We start from the raw sequence: 24,610 nt of genomic DNA on the forward strand, positions 1-24,610 counted from the left end.
AAATTCTGAAGGCCAAGCAAGTCAATTGCATTTTAGTTACTCTGCATGTGAGCCCGATTATATTCTTTAAATATAGAACTTGAACCTAAAACATATTATTAAACACTTGGTGCATAATCCCTAACCACAATAAGCAGCACTTATAACAGGCGTGACATTTTATATAGCTTAGAGAGTCGCTTTAACCAGCAACTATAATGCACCTGAAATATAATGAAAAATAAAAACCTTACTAGCACCCATTCTATTCTATCTTAGAGCTTAAGTCATTTTACCCCAAGCTAACATATGCAAGTGTTGCCCTAAGCCAAGGTATATGTAGCAACCAGAGAAAAGCCTAACCACTCCGCATGATTATGGAGGTCAATGCATAAGAATGAACTAAATGTCTATGTGGCATACGTGCGTAATAAATAATTACATGGCTCAGTCTCACTTAGAAAGTGCTATAGCGCTAGGTTTCTCTGTCTCTAGTCTATCTACATTGTTCATCTATGAATCCCTCACAAGAAGATAACTCAACTATAGAAGTTTTAGTCAAAGCAAAACTTCTATCGACATCCTATTATATATCACACTTGTGAGCTTACTATCGTACACGAAGCTCTGATGTGAGTATCAAACAAATAAAACAACAAGAGAAAAAAAATTAGAGCCACAACCATTTCAGTTGTATGACACAATTACGATCAATATAAGCAATGCGATTACAATTCAATTTACCTCGAGAACTCAGGCTATATTTCATTCTTAGCTAAAATTTGCCATTAAAGTGTTATAAGCAAAAAGGATTCCTCTATTTGAGTTTCACTCTGAATTCTCAGTCATGTTTATATTCAAGAGAAGAATATATTATCGAATACACCCAGCACTATTTTACAGCTCGTGCGACCATCATCTATTCTCCGGAAATACTTGTGCACAAAAAAATCACCATACAGGGTGCAGACAATAAATGGTCTGTTTTTTGTATGAAGAGACGATGAGAGATCACCAGTAGATCTAATGGAAACGAAATGATGATGTACAGAGAGCGTATGCAAGCGAGACCACCGCACGCACGAGTAAAAATTAAATACGACAAGAAGAGAGAAGAAGACTTCAGGATGAGGATAGTACCTTACAACTTTGCTGTGATGTAATAAGAACAGGCCGAGTGAAAGGAAACATGGCTTTCCCTGGAGCTAGCCTACGACGACTCATGTGATTACTCAGGTTCTCTCAAACTTCCATCAAATCTACGTATTTTAATCTACCAAAAAGCGGTAGCTTATTTATCTCTCCACCCTCCAAACCACAGTTAACAGAGTTGATGAAGGGACTTAGTGGTCCTGGGGCTTTTCTTCTGCTTTCATATTTGTATACAATTGCTAGCTTCTGATTTTCCCGCCTAGTTTAACTGTCAATTGCAGATTTTCTACCACCACACACCACACCTTTAATGTCTAGCACCTTCTACGTATCTATCCTAGAATGTCGTTCTGACAGAAAAGAGATCCCTGAGCAGAACTCAAGTGATAACTGGAGGAATACCCTCAGTGGGCAGGCTATTGGTTGAATATAGTTATTACTGCAAAATACTATGCTGAAATAAAAATCAAAAATGGTATCAAAGGTTCGTACCACCAAAAGGCGGCGTGGGTGACCCTCCCTTACAAGGCAGTAGACATAGTAATTCTAACTGTTACGTTAACATAGTAACACACTACTTGATTGATACTTCTCTTGAGCGAAATACATTATACAAGGCACCAGGCCCATTCTAGCGATACCTGGTTTAGTGCAAAGAGTGGGTTGTTTTAATAGAAAACAGTTATTTAAATTTTTTATATGCTCAGGGACAAGAAAGTTCTTGGGAGAAAATATTATATTGAGTTTAAAAAAAGCTATTATTATATAAACTATATTCTTGGGATTATGAAAACACTTCACAAATATACGAACAAGAAACGTCTCAATTTTAGCACTACAGTCTTTTATAAAATACAAATAAGCAGCAAAATATAAGAAAATATGGTCTTGGTTTAATTCCACGTGGCGAGGTCACTACTAAGAGCAAAAATAGAAGTACTTCTGACAAAAAATTATAAAATTTCCGACAAGTGAGATGTCAGTTCCGGATAAATTCCAGTGTTACTTTGCGGATGGCGCCCAATTACCCTTTTAAATCCGAACTTACCATATCTCGATTGGATCGGCAAGAAACTTATTAGTTGGTACACACTTGTCAAGAGTGCCCAACAACTCCTCGTAGACAAACGACCATAATTATCGACACCTGCAGAGCACATTACACGGGAAAAGTAAACAACGACGACACAGAACCAACAGCTTATGCCCCACAAACCGTCCATAAGAATTAGCAGCCCTCGTCATCAGCGCCATTCTCTTAGATAGCCTATGGTGTTCCTTGCGACACCCACCAAAACAGAAGGACGCACATACTATCAACAAATAGTTTACTCAACACACGAGAGCGATTTCCGGAGGAAACAAAACCATACTTCGACTGTAGTATATCACGTTTTTCTCTCTTTAGAGCGTCCTAATTGAACACATATCCTTCAAAGCTGTGCTAGGAATTCATAACAACCAAGAGCACAGAGTCACACACAGACAGGGCTGTGAGAAGAGACAGCAGCTAGTGTGCTATAAGCCGATGAGTCACCTCTAATACGACTTAAGAAAAAAAGCAGAAAAAAAACGGTATCTGAGATGAAGAACCAAATATAGTAAATCAATATAGAGGAACACACCAGAAAGATAACGCCCCTGAAGGCCATTCCCAAAACCTAGCCACCACCAAACGCGATCGCACGGATCTCACTATGACAGTGAAGACCTTTCCAAAAGAAATTTTAGGGTCACATAGTGATCCTAATGCCGTATTGACCTTGACTGGACCGTACCAAACACGACATATAGCTGTGTAGCATGTACTCACACAACAGCAGGGTGTTTCTCTGAACAGCATCACACAGAGACAGACACTAGCGAGCATAAGAACAGACGAGACAATAGCAGGAGCACTCTCCACCACACTATCACACACACATCATCACACTATCTAAAACTGTTCATCACATCTATATTAATAATCGATGTAGCATAAGAGTTTTTTCATTGTTGTTCATCTAATATTTTGTGATATTAGTATTCTTACCTTCACCTAAAAAAAACAAAACTCAAACAGATTAAATCTTGTATATACTGAAAAAACTTGTCATATTTATACATTTTGAAGTACCTCAACCTAGAAGATGATATAGCCTCTGACTTGGAAAGAACGATATATATATAAATTGTTAAGTAAAGTATTATGCACTAGCATCTGAGACAAATCACCCATGTTGTGGCAACCTGACACCTCATGTGTTATCTATATACTCTACTCGTTCCTAAGAATTATCGGTGTGACTACTCTCATTATATTTCACAAATGCTACAGCATAACTAAAAACACTAGGAAAACTTTACCTTTCAATCTTTTTAATTAAAACAACAGCACTTAAAAAATTTATAAATCGAAACGCGAGAAGAGCTGTAAAACATGAGGGGCAAATATCACAGGCTCCTCCAACTATGTTCGCTGAAATAAGTAACACTCACCCTAAAATAGCGAGTGTCGTAGCATCTTGATATGGCAGGATGGTCTGAAGCGCGGAAGCTCAAGATGAACAACCATTGCTTGCCCAGGCCTGGTAAGGTCATTTGTCTGGCAGACCAATTGCTTAGTAATTAGGAAAGCTCTAGGCTCATGCCCAGAGCAAGCAATTACAGCTAAGTACCAACACTAGCGCTCTCCTCACAATAATCACACTAAGTTTTTTTGACTTCAATGAAAGGCAAATGAAACAGACAGAGAAAGAAGCACTAGAGTGCCAAGGGAAGTACAGGAAGCTAAGTTTATTATAGAGCAAGAGAGAAAAAACATTCTAAGCAACACAAATGTAAATAGTCTAACTAGAAACTCACGAGGCGAGGGCTCACAAATATCTCTAGCGTGCCATTCCAGGAGAAGGGAAAGACAGGAGCTTGTACCAAAGTGTCCTCCATAGAAACAGACGCCTAGAGCAGGACGGCCCAGGACGAGCATGTGAGATATGCCTACGTGAAAGACCACAAAATGCATTTGCTCGAGTGATCCTCACGTCCTCTCTCACCCTACGCGTCTTTCCATATTATCCAGCCTCGTCACCAAGTTTACTTTTTTGAGTATCGCTTCATGTCTGAAGGGCTCCCTAAGAGACATGCGTAGGTAGAGCGACAAGAAGCTATAGAAATAACTCTGTACCCACTCACACCAAAAAGGGATAAAAAGAAGGAAAGACCTGGGAGGTTTCGCGTTAGTATGATATTGGTCCACCGTTTGCTTATCAGAATGACTGTGCAGTCCAAGACTAAGACCATCTAGACAGAATATAGAAGATGAGCAATTGCATTAGAGATAACAGAGGCAGCCTCGTCCTAAGAGGCAGTGAGCAAAAAACAGCAAGAAAGACAACCTCAATAAGGAGACTCAACTTTTCACGCAAGCGCCCAGGAAGGCTGTTTGCCTAAAGAGTTTTTGAGTAAACCCGCTTTAAAATTAGTGAAATGAACACAGAAGCATCAGCAGAAACTAAAGACATAGAGTCCACCACTGCCACGAGATAGTGTCTTGAGATGGCCATTCACGCTAAATCCGTTCTTGTGTGGACTTAACATCCTGACAAACTCTCTATAACATCCAGACCACGGCCCACTGCATGTTTTGCCTCCAAAAGTAAACATATTACTATTCCTCTTTGAACAGTAAGACAATCAAAGTACTTTCCAAATCCGTGTCTCAAAAGAGAGTAACAGAAATAAAAAACACCTACACATAGAAAACAACAGATAGAGAGAAAAAAAGCATTAGGGAAGAAACACCGAACACCACTAATGAGATGTACAAGCCAGGAGATACCGGACAAGATTCCAAGACTGACTTATAATTTAGTAGTTCTACCGGAAACCTTGACGAAGCATACAAGACATACTAATATTTCTCCAATTGACATTATAGCATATCAAAACAGAAAGGAACATAGGCGATACAAATTACTTGCGTTTCCTATAGAAAAGTTCTCATCTTTCACTCACCTTTTAGTTAGTCAGTAAAAATCAGACCAAATTAGTATACTAACTTACAATATACTAATGCGCGGTGATTGCGTCACACAAAGAGCTTGACCAAAACACCAAAAATTTATAAAAGACAACAAATCAAAATTTCACACGCGTATTATGATCCAGAAATACAGAGATCCGGTGTCCACTAAATATGATACAACTCGATTAGATGTTCAAACAAGCCATAGACTTGACTCAGACAGAGAAATACACATGAGTACCTCTTGATACAAAATGTAAGCACAGGGAAAAGTAGGCCCTTGACAATTATAATGGTCCAACACTCCTGGCAGCTAATGTTCTAAAAAATGGTCTAAGAAGGACTGCAGAAAATTCTTAATAAAGATTTGAAAATGTATTCTCAAACGCTAGTAATAGGGCCAATCTTGGCTATCTGAATACCTGAACTGCCAAGGTGCAGGAATGTGCCCACTATGAAACACAAGAGCAGGACACTCATGAGGGGCATAACTCATACTGTCCTATTGCGATTGCTCACTTGGATATTGAAGGAGAACCTCGACTAAATAGAAACAGAATATCGACTGCCCAGGCCTCTCCGTAACATCCTTGCGCGATACACACAGACAAACACCCTATGCCCCATCGAGCCACAACAAGCCCTAAGGAAAAACCATAAATGACTAGTTTGAATAAGAATAAGCCATTGCCTACATAATTGCCCTCTTACTTACACACCTTACTATTGTCCAAATACTAACACTCTAGTTTATAAATCTGAAGCGATCATTCTGAATGTTCTCAACCTTGCTTCAGTAGGACTATGGCAATAAATGGTACAGACCATAACTGCTCAAAGAAGCCGAGGTGAGTCAAAAAGTGACCGCATACTAAAGTAGTTCGGCCCGTAAAAATAGCGCGGATGTACTCCTAAAAGTCCAATTTACTAATCACTGTGAACCTGTCCCGATACGCTCAAAGAAGACCCATGGCCTGTGGGAAATACACATTCACCGGTATATGAGGACACAAAAGCGTGAAAGAGTATTGCGATGATTATGTCTTCGCATTATGCATGGGGGAGGTGCAAGTGCTGCACACTTGGCAGACGTCGTCAGAAAGGCTGCTGTCTCTACTGTATAAGAAACGGCCAAAAGAACAGCGTTAAGCGGACCTGACTTTGGCTCCCAGCATGACGGCATGGCTGATAACTCTTCTTGCTTGCCTGACATTAAGCTCTTACAGGCGCCACACTACAGGCATGCCTTCCTCTATACTGGCAATATAAGCTTCGGCTGATGAAATGGTCAACGCCCTCAAAACTCAACGGCTGATGGCAGAGGGTCTCACCAACAGCCTCTCGACCTCATTCGGCTGACCTTATGAGTAGGATAGCTCGATTGCAGTATAGCCCACTGTTTGAGAGGGCGTGTTGTACCGGTGTGCACCTAGTCAACCCTATATCGCTTCTCTCGACATGCTTATCGAGGGGATCTGCCACCCAGTGAGAATGGTGGAGCTTGGGAGCGTCCAGGAGTCACCTACGGCAGTGGTAGTCTTGGGTAGGTTATTAGAACTCAAAGAGGCAGAGGCAGGCAGAATCTGTTTGGAGTTGAGTTCAAGGACAGCCAGGGGGGCTATTCAGAGAAAATATTCAACAGCTACGCAGAGAAAAAAATCCGAAATAATGGACATTATATTAGAATAAAATAAGAAGAAAAGAGACGACACCTCTATATAGTAGCTTCTAGCAGCAGGGGGTGAAAAAGCGAGGAGAACCCATTGTTTGGATTGAGGCTGAGAGAGGAGATTGCTAGAAATATAGAGGCCATGACAATCATGATAGTTAACTAATTCATTACCTCTATACAATGTGGATCAAGATTATCACTCTGCTAGTCTCGAAATGATAACACGCGAGGTGTGACCTTTTGAGCCTTAGCAATGATACTAAATACATTTAATTAGGTGGACTTTTATGGACTTACAGCAGCTATCAACAATTTCCATCACCTATAACTCCCCAGGAGCTATTGCTCGTGCGAGGTTAAAGGGGCTCGTCGGATGTAGTTCCTTCAGCTCGCAAGCAAAGAGCCTTTCCATGCACAGGGTTATTGCAAATATAGTACAATACCTCAGAAGTGCCCTTTCGGTACATCCCAATATTCGTTGGTTTGGGCCCAAAAAACGTGGTGCAACCCATCTTCTTGCTTAGCACCCACAAAACTGAATCACAATGGTACTGGGTCACTGAAAATTGAGATATTCAAAAGAGAAACAAGGTCACATATATCGGCGTGCAAACAGTAACACCCTTCAATAAACTTAGTTCAAAATCCTAATTTTAACAATACATCGCAGTCGGAACCACGTACAGCATATTTATTACTCTAACATGTGAATCGATTACGAACAAAAATGAAAGTCACACCACGGCTTGATCAAATCCCTCTGCAGGTTTTATACTTAGCACACACACCGGTGCAGACCTGGAAACTTACGAAAACGCGGGAATTATAAAAGCAATCGCGTGGAATGGTATTAAACCACCTTTTAACGTGAGAGGGCGGAACTTGATAACTCATAGGCTACACTTACTTCTGATTGTGGACGTAGAGTCCCTACATTGCAAGTATACCTTCTGATGCCTTCATGATAGCAAGCAGGACACTTAGCCTAGACATAGCAATGATGAGTGCTAATAAAGAAACAACAAAACATGTTGCTTACAAACAATAGGATTATCCTATCCATGCCTATTGCTCCAACTAGATTCAACAATTTCATGAGATACCTTCTCTTATGTGGTTAGACATCTTTCCCAACCCCAATTTCATACCTTCTAACCGCAGGAGTGTTGATTGCTTTGTGAGTATCTGCATTGCTTACACAACAAGTCAAATGATTTGTATAGATGCTCTTCACTTTAAAGTCATTTACTGTAAAGATAATAGTCGAGCGACACAACCTATACACAACTACTCTTTGTCTGGCAAGATAGCGAATCAAGCCTGATAGCTAATTTGCTCTCGTCCGAAGCACATCAAGTATGTTGAAATTGGTGATGGGAAGAGAACTCCCACACGATGTTCACATGAGCTTCCCCAAATAGAACATAATTCGAACTTAGACTAACAAATAAACAAAACCCACACAAGAACTGACTCAAAATAAAAAACCAGACAAAGAATTACCAGCAGGACCCCACGGGTAGAAGTGGTGGCTCCACACCTTGATGGATACCTCCCCTGGCACATACGACGTGGAAGAGGCTATTTGATAGGCCTAAACCGTGGAAATCTACCAGAGACTAAGTGTAAGGCTCCGCAGTTTCACTATTTTGGGAGAATCAATGAAGCACGCCAGCCCTGCTAGTTCCATATCTCAGCCATCTATGAGCCACAGTGTCCAATAGTTTAAACTTAGCTAATTGTTAGGCTGAAACAGATTTCAAAAGTCAAAAACCATGTGTCTCAAACAACAAGAAGAATGTTATTAGCCTCAATACTTGGTCACATATAGCACAATGTTTGTCGATCAGTGGCACTTTCCAGAGGATGACGTCTTAGCTCTACTCTCTTCCTACACAGAGAACACAATAAATCAGCCCTGCTTTTTGTTAACTCAGTCACCAGGATCATTTTTCTATTCACACATCTTGCACAAATTTCAATACAAACACACCACCCTCAACTTAAACCGGGACTCTCGGTCTCATTTATCTCTTGAGGCCCTGCTCTCTTCTGAAGGAAGATGTGAGGGGAAGTGGATCCAGAGGTTGTAGAAGGCCCGCACGAGATAAGCACATTGAATGCTGACGACCAAATAGAGGTTAAAGAGGGGAGTGAGCAGGCTATAACTAGATGATCTACAGCCAGAGTCTGTATTGTATTGAAAAAAGAAATCAATCAAGTTTACAAATAAAAAAATAAAAGAAAAATACCAGTATCCACAAGATTGTTTTCCTCCACTAAGGTGCCGGTATGCCACGTACTCTGATTATTATTCTACCAATTTTTATTGCCTTAGTTCGTATAGGAAATACGTACACAGATACTTGCCTCTAGGAAATATACTGCTCAGCGTTACTGCGGATCTCGTTTCTCTCGCTCTCGTACTTCACATAGGTAGATAAATATATAGTGTGTGGTTGTGTGGTTGGTGCTAACCCACCATGGGATGTGTAAAATAAAAAGAATCCATATGCTAAAAAGGTAAATAATAATAACGACAAGGGAGGGCATATATAAGATTGCCATCTTGCGATATCACTAAAAAAAGTGCCTCAAATATCAACCACCACTTAGAAGGCCACGTCGCACAAGCAGAGTGAGATGTTAGAAGCCGCCCACACAAGGCGATGGTACAGATATCATCGCCCAGTGTGTGCTCAACTAACAGCGTGGTCCAACTCCCGAGCTCTTCCGGTTGGCGCAGCCCAATTCAATATAACAAAGACTCATGTCTCAAGAGCAGTTTCGCCTGATGGAGGTGTCACCTAGATGTTATCAACCACATACAGGGCAGCCCCATTCCCCTAGGAGTAGTTAAACCAACACCAAAAAAAGGACTCCATGATATTTTTTGTGCGCCCCCCCCTTTTTTGGAAGAGGTGTGGAGCCAACAGGTGGCTGACGCGTATGGAGAGTGTGAGCGAGCCGCGTTCTAAAGAGTGCTTCTAGGAAGGACGGAGGAGGGCACTGATAACATCAATAGATCCAAAATAAAATTGCAAGCAAACAAAGTTAAAAATACACACAAACACGATGCTTTCTATCTATTGATGTCTACCTATTAATGACTTCAAGTGTTTAACTTCCCAGACTTCGTTTATATGGTGGATGATGGTGCCTAACCTACACCATATAGCATGGTCATAATATCATATCATAATAGAAAGCCACTTCACAACAAATGCTAATTCCACACGGCTTCCCTGTTCTGACATTTTTCTTTTTAAAGTGAATCAGGAAATGGCCTCAACTGAAACCATTGTCAGCACGCTTAAAATCCTGGTGGTGGAGATCCTAGCCTTACCAAGAGCAACAGAGGAGCGGCAACGCGAAAGGAGAGAGGAGGCAGTGAGAGAGGAACCGGGAGGAAGGTTCTTCATCAAACGCACTGATACTCATGTTTTTGGTATTCTAAAAGACTGTTGCCGAGCACGCTTTTCTACAAAGAGACTTCTACTAAGATCTAATGGGCTTCCTTAGTTCCAGTTTCTAGAACATTGAAAGCCATCCTTAGTGTGAAACCTTTGCACAAATGCATGAGATCACTGAATGCTGCATAGCGGTGTTAACAATATTCATTATATTTAGATCAACAGATTGTTAGCTGATTTGGTCAAATACATGCAACTAACCTGTTGTTAAAGGTTAGATTCATTTCTTTAAGCATGGCCTTTGCGTGACATCAGCAATTTAAACAAAACTAAAGGAATCAGAACTGGAACTCTACCCATTACACCTCACTCACCTTACACATCTATCTCTATCTTAGAAGAGCGAGACCAGAGAGCATTGATGAACACATTTCGTACAACTCCTACTCATCTAGGAGTACTGAAAGTCACAGAAGGCTGATAAGACTGCACACGAGCGCCAGCCCCATGCCACAAACCAGCTACAAGAATTATCACAGTGGCTCATCTAGAAGTGAATAAAAGTCGAGAGCTATTATCAAGCTGTATGATCCATAATATTAGTAAGCTATAATTTCCTCTATTGCAGATTATATAAGTATCCCATAGAGAGTATCGATCTCTCTTAATACTATTAGTGCATAAAGATAAGAGACTATGAAGGTGATATCAAGCCAAACAAAACAAAACAAAATGTTAAGCAGTTTTTTAAAGAAACCAATGTTAGAGGTGAAGCCAGCAAAATCTCCAGGAAATCTCTCATTACATTCTGCGTCAGATACTATGAACGTCAGCAGCTGCTCATAGGCAATTTTTTCCAAATTAATATGAATGGCACTTAGAAACTATGATTGGACTGATATGAATATATGACTAGATAAAAGTGGCAAGAGTCGAAATATGCTCTACAGAAGTGGCACTTCCAGCTTAAGTATGTGTATTCCACACCGTTATTTAGAAGCGTGATCACACAAGAGTAATTTCCTTTGGAGAAGATGATTTTGCACCACCCTAAATAAAAGATTAATTCTTTCTAATGGTAAGACCACACAGTATAAGAATATATGCCAACAGAGTGCGCAATACAACATTTCCAAAAAGAGAGTTACGACTCGGCGTATCTCTCGAAGATTTGCACATACGAACAAGGACAGTGGTAGAGCCAATAGAAACATGGGTTAATTAACATGTGATGGCCAAATATCACTGAGGAATACAAGGTTCGAGGAGCACAGACACACTCACCTATCAATTAGCTCTGTTTCCTTATTTATGCTGATCAGCGAGTTGGAGATATGAAATTATCTATACATTAGTTACAGAGTTCCGTGCCAAAGTTAATGTCAAACGACTACATCTTCAGATGGCGCTTTCTCAAATGTCCATCCTATTTATGCTGCTTTCCCATTACTGAATCGGGTCATCATTTTTTTGCTCGCATCCCACACACAAACACTCTCTACCTTTAAATGGAAGAATGCAGGCACTTCTCTGAACATTTCACATTAATGCAACAACTATATATATCTAATATAACCGCTAGCGATGGCTGCCCTGCTGAGAGCATTGGCGTTAACAATGCCTCTTGTCCAAAAGATGAGTGAGCTCAGACACCAAGGGCATTGAGCACATGATCAGTTACTTGCAATAAAGTTCAAACATATTACGAATAACCTATCCCTAAAGCCTCGCAGAGGGACCAGACACTAAATGTTAAAATTTTCCTGTTACACTATCATATTTTTCAGAGTTTAACACTACAATGTAGAAGCACAAAATGACCGAAGACTATTGAGTATAGAAAAAAAGAGAGAAATACTGACGCAGGTCACATAATCTACAAACAACGCAATCGCGGAGGTAACCTCCATCCCAAAATAACTCAAAAAACTAGATGACACAAAAAAAACACATCTGCGTAGCACAAATTTTTATCAATCCACAGAAATCACACTTCCTTGACATATGGTTTTACTACATTTCCGTTTTTTTAATCAAAGATCGAGCCTCAATGAGAGAGTAAATAATTCAATCAAAACCCAATCACCACGATAATCACCTCATGGTGATATGGTCTAAAAATAACTTGTATTACTTGATATAAACACACCTAGATATGCCTCAATTTTAAAAAAATAGATAATCACATTATGTATTCCACTGAAAGATGCATAAAATATTCATCTTTAACTTGATTAAAATTCTTCTATAGAAAACATACAATTTAAGTTATTGTGCTCGAGTTCTATCTCACCAAAGACAAACATATGGAAAAACTGTGATAGTAATATGATGTTGTGGTTTGAGTATGTGTAGTAGTGGTCACGAGTTGTAACACTGGGCGGCTTTGCATTTAACATACATGTCGCACCAGTTGGTTCTTCCTTCCACTTGGTGGTCCCAGGATCAAAACTCGAGGCACATCAGGACTTGGCGACACATAGTGCACAATTAGACGGTAGGCTGCAGTCATCCATCTTACAACACCCTTCAGTTACCACCGTTGTCTCTTTATTCTTGTACATTCGTACACCCCAATATCGATGGTTAATGGGAGACTCTATAGTTACATTTAGTCTGAGCGACACAGCGAACGAAGACAACTCTACAATATCACCACTGAAAACCTATGGCCTAACCCAAGGAGCCATTCAAGGCTTACTCAGGCTACACAAAGACCCACTAAAGTACCCGACTCTTGTGGTACACACGGAGGGACGCTCAGAGAGAGATTCAGAAACCAATCCGCAACATCATCAGAAGACCAATGCTTAAAGCCTTGGTTCTCTAAGTAAATCCATCAATGTGTCGGATTAGTAACACTAATCTAGAGGAGATCCTAGAGCTCAGAAGTTCTCCAGCCACAAAAACTTAAAGCACAGATCATAGTACCTCAAGAAAAGCCAAATGCATTCACAGCAAGGGAGAAGTGTACGAGACGGATGGCCATGAGAAATGGAGAAATTTTGATCGAGGATTCCACACAACTTCATGAATACCCAGACAATTAAACTAAATTATCTGTGCAAGTAGTTGAAATTACGTACAATTCTATGTCTGCAGTAGTTCTGTTTGCAATGATTGTCGACATTAATTTAATAATCACCGTACACACATTAATACTATTTACTATGATGTTTCTCATTTTATTCCATGTGCTCACAGAGGGAAAAGTGGTGAGTAATATATCTTCTGTCTCCTAGCTCCTAATGTAAAAAGAAATCTCCAAGGAATCCAACACACACGATTGGTAATTATCTGTTTCTGGGGTCTTCCCTCTCTAATGATGTTGCCCCTCTTTATACATATTTTGCTAATATCAGCGTTTACGCGTACACAGTTACCCACTAGACGGGTCTTTACTATGAAATCTGCTCAGGGTCAAAAATCTTGTTAGCTCTTCCCTGTGACCTGACAAAAGAGCGGTCTTTTCGTTATGTCTCGATCTCAAGCACCAACACCACAACATAATCCACTTGAGAGTTACAAAAAAGGCGAAAGCTACAGCATTATAATCCCTATTTAGCACGAAATTAGTAATCTTTTCCCCACTCATTGCCCAATACAAGAAAATAATACGCTACCCTAACTTAATCTAATCCAACACATATTTGTTGGTAGCTGACACATCGAGACATTTTCAAGCCCATATCCATATCTCTATCTAGGGAATAGAATGACAAAATTGGTTGGGTATGTACATTCCAATGGCATACCAAGCGAATCGCTTATTTGGTATGAGCTGGACAGATTCTCACTCAATGAAGAAGATCTAGAAAGTTCTCTACAGCACTCCACAGAAATCGTGGTTGCGAGCTGCATCTAGAGATCCCCTCATTAGTCACTGCGCACGATCGAGCTTGTAGATCAAAATCTTCATATTACGTCTTTCCGTTTAGAGCCATTGTCGTGTTCAGCTTACAGACTGTTGTCACAGCATGATAAAGAGGCAGCTCCCAACTCTTCAGTTAGTATAGTCAGTAACTGTAGAGATAAGGCCCAACCAACCATTACTAAACAATAGCTGCCCAATTGTGCAACACCTGAGTCCAGCCTTAGATATCAATGCCAACCGAGTCCGAAAGAGCCACATGCTGAAGAGGCCACTCTTACGGCAAATGGCTACGCACCCTTAGCTGCAAAGCTCAGACACCTATACACCCTTTCGCCTTTAGAAGCGTGCTTGGACTCCCACATTTCCGCTCGAGTGCATTATGTCGGTGCCTTTTTGTCTGTGCGTTGTTATTCGATAGAGAAACTCAACATGTTACTCTTAACACAAATCTGCTACAATGAAGGACTGGTCACCAGTAACTGTGCATTAACTGAAATGCTCATGCAAAAGTACAAAGTGAGATGAGAGTATTTCGCTGCTTCTTCATCTCAGTCTTATGTTTGATTAATCTGCAGATGAATTGTCTTTAGTCTCCCATTCTTGGGAAATAATGGCTGGCAGCAACCAGTCAACAAATAGATCGCATCCCTAGTAAATATGAAATTTACTACCAGTCGAGGTTAAGAACCAAACTCTGTCAAGAGAGAGATGACTGGTTTGCCTAGAGAGATTAAGACAGGTTGATTCAATCATAGCACCTCGATGAGCAGGAAATTCTGTCTTGTTTGTCTGAAGTGTTACCTCTTCCTGTGATGCGTGAATTAAGGATATGCTTAGAATCCAAAGTACATCCTCATGAAGATAGCCAGAGAGAGCGTGTTAGTTTATAGAGCTCTCTTCAATTAGCATCTGTCAGGCGGAGGGTGGGCTAGACGTGCCTAATAAAAGCAGAGGATGGACTAAAGGGCTGTCCTGTCATCTCAGAGCCAACTCAAGTAATAAAGCGCAACCTGGTCAACCGATGGGAAGATCTGACTAAAGTTAAAGGCAGTAAACGTTGGAGGACTTCAAAGTTGACTAAGTGCTGGAATGATTTCAAAGACGTAATAATATTGATACAAACAAGAATTTAGCAGTAAGGTGACAGTGTGGAAAAAGGATATTAATTTTGGACATAACCAGAGTGAAGTGATAGTAATCTCATTCAAAGAAAAGTTCCTAGGCTGCAGACATGGCTCAGATGTTAAGAGTCCTTGCTGTTCTTGCAGAGGACTGGATTTTAGCTCTGAGCACCAATCTCAGGAGGCTTACATACAAGCACCTGTAAATCTAGCCACAGGGCATCCAACATACTCTTCTGGTCTCTGTGCATGTTCCACTAACATGCTCTTGCACACACACAAACACATGATTAAAACAGAAGTCATTTTGTACTTAGAATTTTTTTCATATGATTTTCATATATTTTTGATGATATTCTATTCCCTCCCCAACTCCTCCTCACCTCCCTATCCACCCAACTCCATAAAAACAACAAAAAATAAAAATTAAAACAAACAAAAATCACTAAGACAATCCCCCAAGAAATATGCGTGCGTGCGCGTATACACACATACACACACACACACACACACACACACACACACACACACACGAGTCCATTTTGTGTTGGCCAACTACTCATGGGCATGAGACGTGTCCTTGAGTGTAATACTCTATTGAATAAAAATTTTCCTTTTACTAGCTGACATCAATTCGGCTAATTCAGAACTCAGAGACTGGGACGCATATAACAGCTACACAGGTTCAAACCAGGAAAAAAAAAGTATTCCTATAACCTCAGTGTTTCTCAACCTGGCATGATGTCGTGTGCTAAGGAGATATGTGGCAATATTTCGAATATGTTTCATTTTGACAGTGTGGGTGAGCAAGTTACTACTAGCAATATGACTGTTAACATCCTTCAGTGGACGAGAGAGAACGCAACAACAAAGAATTATGTGGTTCAAAAATGTGAAGAGGGTCAAGGATGAGACACCCTGCCTTGGGGAATTGAAGGTAACAAAAGACAAAGCAAAAAAGAGGGATGTGAGAGGGATACTTCATCCCAAGGTCACAAGTGTACACAGTGATTATTGAGATCATACGATCGTCAAACTTTCTATCTGTGTGCATGCCCACCGACTGGTGATGCTCTCAACTTGGACTAGAGAACCTTCTTTTTGCAGTGGGTAATGGTTAATTCAGAGAATCATAGCTGCTTAAAGCACCTAGTGTAAGTAGCCATGAGAACACAGCCATGGAGGAATCATCTATAACAGGGGGTCTCCACCTCTGGGTCATGACCCTTTCAACAAACCATATCTCCAAAAATATTTACATTATTGCCCTTTCAATGAACCTCTGTCTTCAAAAATACCTACATAACAGAAGCAAAATTATAGTTATGAAGTAGCAATGAAAATAATTGTATGGTTGGGGGTCAGCACACCATGAGGAACTGTATTCATGGGTCACATCATCAGGAAGGTTGAGGACCACTGAGCTCAACCTTCTTCCATCCAGTGCACAGGAACATCTCATAAGAGGGAGTAGAAAGAATGTAAGAGCCTGTGTGTGTGTGTGTGTGTGTGTGTGTGTGTGTGTGTGTGTGTGTGTGTGTGTAAAAGAAAGAGAGAGAGAGAAATGGTATTTTCTGAACATGACATGACTGTTGCACATATCAACTCACAGCAGCTGTATTTCCTGCACAAGACTAAACCAGTCAAAATTCCAAAGGGTCCCTAAGACCCCACCCTTGGCAAAGGAGCTATTGGGTAATAACAGCTGCTGAGATAGGAAAATGCATTACCCTCTGGGAACACAGACATCCTCCGTGGGCTTACAGCTATCAATAATAAAAATAGGGGAGAAAGAGCAAAGAGCCCTAAGGGAAGCTAGAGGGATATAGTGGGATATATACGGATCTGACAAAAAAATCTGTTGCATTAATGTACGAAATTTGAATGAAAAAACATTATTTTTAAAAAGTGCTTAAAGAAAGAAAATTAAACCAACATGACAGAATTATGAGGCTTAAATTATTTTTTAAGGTTTCTCTGTGTAGCTTTGCGCCTTTCCTGGATCTTGCTCCGTAGACCAGGCTGGCCTCCAACTCACAGAGGTACACCTGCCTCTGCCTCCCAAGTGCTGGGATTAAAGGCATGTGCCACTACTGCCCGGAAAAAGAAAAAAGAAAAAAAAAAAGAAATATGAAAAAAAAATATGACGCTTAAAATATTTATGAAACTAATCCTAGGTAGGTTTATAACAAACCTTGTATTACTCAAAAGGAATCATAAGGTAAGTTCCTAATGCTGAAGACATGCATTTCAGACAGAGGTCTATGGGCTAGAACTGATCTGAAAGCCTTCTCCCTGAGGACTAGCTTTCATGGTACCAGAAGCTGCCTCACTAACTTCATTTACAAAACAACTCCTGCACTTAATGTTCAGGGAATACTGTGGTAAAAGGAGCCAGAGGATCAGGGAATTGACTGTGCAATCATGTCTCCAAGTAATGTGAGAAGCTATATCCATGAAAATCTCACCAACATGACTGCCTAAACATGAGCTGATCAAGGACAACAGGCATGTCAAATTGGACAGGGAAAAGACCAGGAGGCCTCAACTCTACACAACACAGAGCCACAGGCAATTTTGGGACCAGGAGAGGTAGCGTTCTCCAAGGAAGCACACCAATTGGATATCCCAGACTGAACGCTTACCTTCAGTAACTGTGCCGGCACCACATGTTTCTGTCAGGCCATAGCCCTGACCAATGGGGCAGCAGAAGCAGACATTCATGAACCGGTGTGTCTGAGGAGACAGCGGCGCCCCACCAGACAGCATCATCCGGACATTCCCTCCCAGCAGAGCCTTTACCTTTTTAAAGAGTAACCTTAAAAGAAGAGAAAGAAATAACAGTCACACTGTCACACACTTTTCTTGGTACCCGGCTAACTTATAAATAGTTCTCAAAAGTGGCTGGACACGAACATTTCCAAATATGATGGCAATGGGAGGGAGGGTGATACAGGACGAAACAGAACGCGATAGAGGTTCAAAATCCAGGGTCTTTGAAATGTACTTACAGATTACAAAGAGGTGCATCATATCCTTTCTTGATTTGTTCTAATTTGTAATCATACCCTATTTTGAATAGAGTTTTCTGAATATAATTCATCTCTTGAACCTTGCTCATAACATTCTTATAAATTCTATCCATGATTTCCTGCAAGATAAACAAAATACTCAATAATCTGAAAAGAATTATGTCACTAAAGACAATCATGTTTGATGATACACTGAGACCTCTTAGAGGTCTATCTAGGATCATGGACACATTTGTTTCCTTCATTACAGGACCAATTTTGCTGATTTGTTCACTACTTCTAGGAAACGAAAGATAATACATGTTATCACCATACTCTATACCATAAACAAACCCAATCTAAAACAAAATACAAATTTCATTTTAAAAAGACTCAGTGCAAGTATAAGATTTACTTTGGTTCAACATGCTAAGTTGATCTAAAATATTAAAAAACAGGGCTGGAGAGATGGCTCAGTGGTTAAGAGCACCGACTGCTCTTCCAGGTCCTGAGTTTGATTCCCAGCAACCACATGGTGGCTCACAACCACCTGCAATTAGATCTGGTGCCTTCTTCTGGCCTGCAAGGACACATGCAGACAGAACACTAAACATAATAAAAAAAAATAAACCTTTAAAAAAGGCTTAAAAAATATTTTTAAAAAACAAACAAACAAACAAATAACCCTTAGGTGATTAACAGACCCTCAACTGGTCAACGTGCAGAAAAGTCTGGAGTGTTCTGCTGTAAATGAGATATAACCCCCCCCCTCCAGAGAGGGAGGGAGGGAGGGAGAGGGGGAGAGAGGGAGGGGGAGAAGAGAACTCACAATGACTGTAACATGCCAAAGACCTATGCAAGATCAAGCCAAACAAAATACCACCACGGAGGCAGGGCACAAAATCCTACTAGCAGTGTAGAAAGTATTGGCCTTTGAGAGCTGCTGGAAGAGGGAGAGTCAGTTTTCTTTAACGGTGTGACCCTGGGTAAGTCAACCACACGGGCCCCATAAACTCGATAGTTTAAAACAACAACAACAAAGTGAATCTAAACTCAAGGTTGGGTTGGCAGGGAGACAAGAATACTGGAAGGAATTGGGGGAGGAGAGTGAGTATGATCAAAATGTACTGTATTATTCTCAAAGAACTTAATAAAATTTCGTGTAAAAATCTTAGCACAGAAAGAATTCATTCATTCAGCTCTGATAGTTTTTTCAAAAAGTTATTTCAAATAAATTCCCTTATTTTCATATAGCAGCAAAATACGTAACTGTGTTGAATCAAATCATGATACTTTTCTCTTTATTACTATGACCATGGCAGGGGTCTTAACCATTTCCTAAAAATCGTATAAAGATTAAAAATATAAACTTCTTGCTGGTAGTTACTTGATAAATTAGAAGTAGGGCAAGGTTTGGGCTAATATGTATAAGGCAAAAACAAACACCTCCATCACTAAGTGATGATTTAAAAAACACTCAGCAAATTATTACAATAAAGCACAACTGTTCATAAATATCTGGTTCTAAATATTGAAGGCATCAGTCAGCAGTATGACTTACGTTGTGCTATAATAACTAAATTTATGGATGTTTCTTCCATTATTAAAGCCAAGCCACATACAAATGGAGGTCAGTAGAATCATTCCATAAAAGCTGCCAACATAGCGAAGCATGGTACACATAAAGCTGTCTTCTCCACTGCCACAAAAGGATTCACTACTATATCCCTGGTCTTTTTCTGATAAGTCTGCGACTGAGAACCCTCAGGGTTTTCCCTCAGGGAAACACTTTAACATACTAGAACACCCCCTTTATAAGCTCCAGGGCCCAAAAAATATGGACACAAAAGCAAACAGATGGGCAGGAGGTGTGGGAACCACTTCCATGGCTTCCTAATCGTGCCCACGGAAGGTCTTGGGACTCAGATGTGCAACAGTCACACAGTGGCAGGATTTATAGTTCGCTCATCAAACCACTTCCCATCTCAAGCGAACGAACGATATACCACGTTCCAGCCAGTTATCTGTACTTCCAAGCAGTGTCATATTCTGCATTCTCTTTGTAAATATCTACAATGCTAAAGCTTACATCATCTAGGAATGCAACAAACTCAGAAAACAATCTCCCGGGGGGAGGGGGGAATCTAAATGAAGAGTTCTTTTAAAAAGCCCACCCATAGACGAACAAGAGGGGTCAGGATCATGATGGGAAAAACCAGAGACAGCTGACCCAAGCGAGTGGGAGCTCATGGACTCTGGGACCGCAATAGGCCCTCTGAATGTGGGTGACAGTTGTATGGCTTGATGTGTTTGTGAGTCCCCTGGCAATGGGGCCAGGACTTATCCTGGGTCTAGGAACTGGCTTTTTAGAGCCTGTTCCCTATGGTGCAATGCCTTACTCGGCCTTGATGCAGGGGAAGGGGTTAGGTCCCGCCCCAACTTGGTATGCTAGCTTGTGTTGACTACCCCAAGGCCTTACCCACTATGAAAAGGAGATGGCAGTGGGATGGGAGGGGGAGATGGAGGGGAACAGGAGAAGGGGAGGGAGGAGGAACAGGGTTTGGTATGTGAAAAGAATGAAAAAATTTTTAAATAAAATTATTTTAAAAAAGCCCACCTATAGAGCAACAGGAGGATTTAAGGAAAGCAACCAGGTCTGATGTACCACGGACTATTTACTATCCTTCAGTTTGAGGAACATAAGGAAGTATCACCGTCAATATGAACAAGGACAGCAGCCATGGAGAGGACCTGATACAACCAATGGGAAAGAGACGGTCCAACAAGTCCTGGACAGCTAGCTGATGAACTCATAGCCCAGTAGGAGGGAATAGGAAAAATAAACCTGTTAGGAGGGTCTTCAGTTGTCCTAATCCAAACAACAGTCACAGGGACTAAGGGAAGCCTAGATGAGTCTAGATGCATCTGTGATTTCCAGAGATCACGTGATCACGAGGGCTCTGAGCAAGCCAATGGTTTAAACCACTAATAGATTCAAGTTTTGACTATATTACTGGGAAACTGTGGTGCTTTGGAATCATTTCCTCATTTATCAAGCCCAAAGCCTCTCCATTCAGTTTGAAAACTTGGCAAATGCTACAGTACCTCTAAATAACAGGACAAAATCTTTTCGGGGCTACTCTAGCTCTAATAATTTTTGTAGAAAAAAATTTAAGGACAACAAAGTATTTCACATCTGTAATGCTTAGAAAATTTGGACTGAACAAAATATCATCTAAATCTCAGACTTTCCATGCACAAAAATAACTTGTGAAGATACTAGGCTATGTCTGGAAGTTTGATTCTAACACAAGCAGTAGTAATAAACTCTCCCTGTGGTTTGCCAAGTGTAAGTAAATGTGCTAGAACATGACAGATTTATGCACATCTGAAACACTACATTAGACCTTTCAACTCATCGTTATATGGCTTTAGATGTAACATCTGTTCTTTTTAAAAGCAGCATTTCGGTTAAAGATTTTACATCTATGAAATAGAACAGTACTCCTGTGGCAGCTTTTGGAAATTGGTAGATTTCTTTAGGAAGTACTTCCAGGAAGATGATAGGTCAGATGCTGCATCATGTGATGGAGTGAGTGAGAAGTGCTGCCTGTTAGTTAAGACTCAGCTCTGTCACCAACCTGTCCCAGAACCTCAGTTCTCTGGGATGACACAGGGCCTGATTGTTCTTAATTATAAGATTAAACGTAATGATCTAGGGAGTACATATCTACCTTAAGATATTAGGACCATGCCTCAATTCTAGGCACTTTGAAGGTCATTTTCATCTTGAATTTCCAAGCATCAGCAAATACTCACAGGTATACATTCCAGCCTTGTTACTTCTATGATTTTAAGGATTATCTATGCCAATATTCCAAAGTAAAATTATGCTTCAAGTGTACACAAATACCTAAAAGAATTACTTTTTAAAAGTTAGAAGTGTGAGCGAGAACCTGTCTAAGTGACCCTTTTCTAGTTGTCTGACTAGTGTGTCTGTACTCACCGGAACAGCAGCCATCAGAGTGGGCTTCAGCACAGTACAGTCACCCTTGCTTCCCTTCTTGATTTTGCTGGACTACATTCACAAAACAAGCAAATACAATCAGGGAAACAGATGTTAGCAAAAATGCGGGGGAGTGTGAGTCTAATTCAAGTATTAATAACAAAGACAGAATTTACACACAGGACTTCATCTCTTATTACAGCATCTATTACAAGTCCAAAGAGCATGTGATTTTTCTATTTTATTCTGTTGGTTTGGTTCCGAGCACTGGTTTCTAGCACATTGCAGCCTTCCCGAGAAGAGAAGAAACTGATCCAGGATAACAATAGAATTGGACATGTTGGTGAGCTAAAGATTTGTATTAATAATACACCAAATATAACAGACTGCATTTTCAAAAAAAAACGTCCATTTTCTACAAAGCCCCATTAAAGCAGTTTTATCACTAAAACAGAATCCAAGGCCTTTTTGTTTTTCCTGTAGGCTTGGCTGTCCTGGAACTCGATCTGTAGACCAGGTGGCCTTAGAACTCACAGAGATGCGCCTGGCTCTTCCTCCCGAGCTGGATTAAAAGCCTGGGCCACCACACCTGGCACTTTGATTTGAAGGCATTTTAACTTTCTTTGATTACTCAGTAGGCAAAGGTGTATCTCAAAATGACCATTATGGACATCAATTTATATCACACAGAATAATAATTTGATAATTTTCTGATTGGTAGACTAAGGACCAAGCCAGTGGCCAAGTAGCGACATGTACATATATACATCAATGTGCACAATTTCTTTCATGCATAAAAACGTTTGATTTCACATGTCAAATTAATCACAGGTAGAAAATTAATAAAGTCATTCATTGAAAAAAAAGTAGATAAAAATAAGAATCTCCTATAATATGATTTAGTCATATACAGATCTGGGTAAATGATGCATTAACCAAGCTAAGAGGAAAGAAAACCAGCTCTCAGGAAGCAGTGAAATGGACAAGAAGTACCACACGGGCTCTGCTGGGAGAACCCAATTGTTTTTCTCTTCTTAAAGCCTTCTGTGTGGAATTTCAAATGTGCTTCAACTACGAGGGAGTGCAGCCTATTGTTGGCCTTCCTGCTATGAACAGTAGAAAAAAGGAACCCTGATTCAGTCTGAACCCGCGGCCTGGCCTTGGAGACGCTACTGTGCTATCCAACAGAACGTTCTGCAAAGGTGCAAAAATCTTGGTCACATAGGTATCGGGAACCTAAAATGTGGCTAAATAAAACGAGAGCAAAAAAAATTAAATCTAATTTTAATCAATTTCTCTTTAAAGAGGGGACTAGTGGCAGAGGTTGAGAATAAATTCAGAAGAAAACTAGGTCCTAAAGCTACACCTTTTTCCAAGAACCAGTTAATGGTCCTGAACAGCATGTCAATGGTTCAGTGAATATACTTTTTAGGATAAATTCTCAGAGTAACATCTAATAAAGATAAAAGTAATTAATTCAAAATAATTTTAAAATATGGGCCTAAATCAATGCTACTATCATGTATTCATAGAAAGCTGTGTTTGATGCCACGGACACCTTTGCACCGAATAAATCACGAGCAAAGAGGAAGTTTGTCACCTGGTCAGATAATGTAAGTGGAGAAGAATAACCAATCCTACAGCCGTAGGTAAAGCAAGAGATCTCTGCTGTCAACTCCAGCACATGAGCCAAGGGCAGGTAACCAATGTAGGTGTCCTTTGGTCTGAAACAAAATAAGAGAAACAGATTAACTCGATTATGAACTCTCTATTGGTCATAAAGCTGAGGGAGCCTCTCTTACCCGAGTCCAGGTATTCTTTCACACTGGCCTGTCATGCCAGCTATCAAATTGCTATGATGCATCATCACTCCCTTGGGTCGGCCAGTAGAACCACTGGTGTACATGACAATGGCCATGTCGGAAGGAGTGGGTCTATTTGGCGGAATGCTCGCTAAAGAAACAAAAAAGCACATATTCCTCAGTTTGAAAGGGGAATTACTTGACAAGAAGGTATTTTCATTTGACATAAGGATACAGATTTCAAAATTAGTCTGGATTAATAAATAGTAAGAATGGTTGTCATATTTCAATTGACTGAAATAAAAATTTCAAACTCAACCCGGTCTATTCCCAGGATCAAGCCTCTTCACAGTGTTATATACAGAATTGGGAAGGGTTTCTAAGGCTTTGAAAGAATAGCATCCTGTGGAGATTCCTTAGCTCTAAATAACAGTTCAGGGCTCAGCATAGTGGTACACGCCTTTACTTCCAGCACTCCAGAGGCAAAGGCAGGAGATCTCTGAGTTGAGGCCAGACTGGTCTACAGAGCAAGTTCCAGGACAGCCAAGGCTACACAAAGAAACCCTGTCTGAGGTGT

General features: G+C 40.4%; 1 protein-coding gene across 1 annotated transcript in view; it reads right to left on the bottom strand.

Annotated features, from left to right (window-relative positions):
* Positions 1–14,202: 14,202 nt before the first annotated feature.
* The window catches only part of Acsl4 (acyl-CoA synthetase long chain family member 4), a 60,638-nt gene continuing 50,230 nt past the window's right edge, over positions 14,203–24,610 (bottom strand). The window contains exons 8-13 of the mRNA XM_028876971.2: positions 24,034–24,184; positions 23,832–23,955; positions 22,232–22,303; positions 18,226–18,365; positions 17,860–18,032; positions 14,203–14,242 (exon numbers count right to left, since the gene is read on the bottom strand). Of these exons, the coding sequence (XP_028732804.1) occupies positions 14,223–14,242; positions 17,860–18,032; positions 18,226–18,365; positions 22,232–22,303; positions 23,832–23,955; positions 24,034–24,184 (680 nt within the window). The 3' untranslated portion in view covers positions 14,203–14,222. The remainder of the gene's footprint in view (positions 14,243–17,859; positions 18,033–18,225; positions 18,366–22,231; positions 22,304–23,831; positions 23,956–24,033; positions 24,185–24,610) is intronic.

This window comes from Peromyscus leucopus, chromosome X, assembly GCF_004664715.2.
Source record: "Peromyscus leucopus breed LL Stock chromosome X, UCI_PerLeu_2.1, whole genome shotgun sequence".
Lineage (NCBI taxonomy): Eukaryota > Metazoa > Chordata > Mammalia > Rodentia > Cricetidae > Peromyscus > Peromyscus leucopus.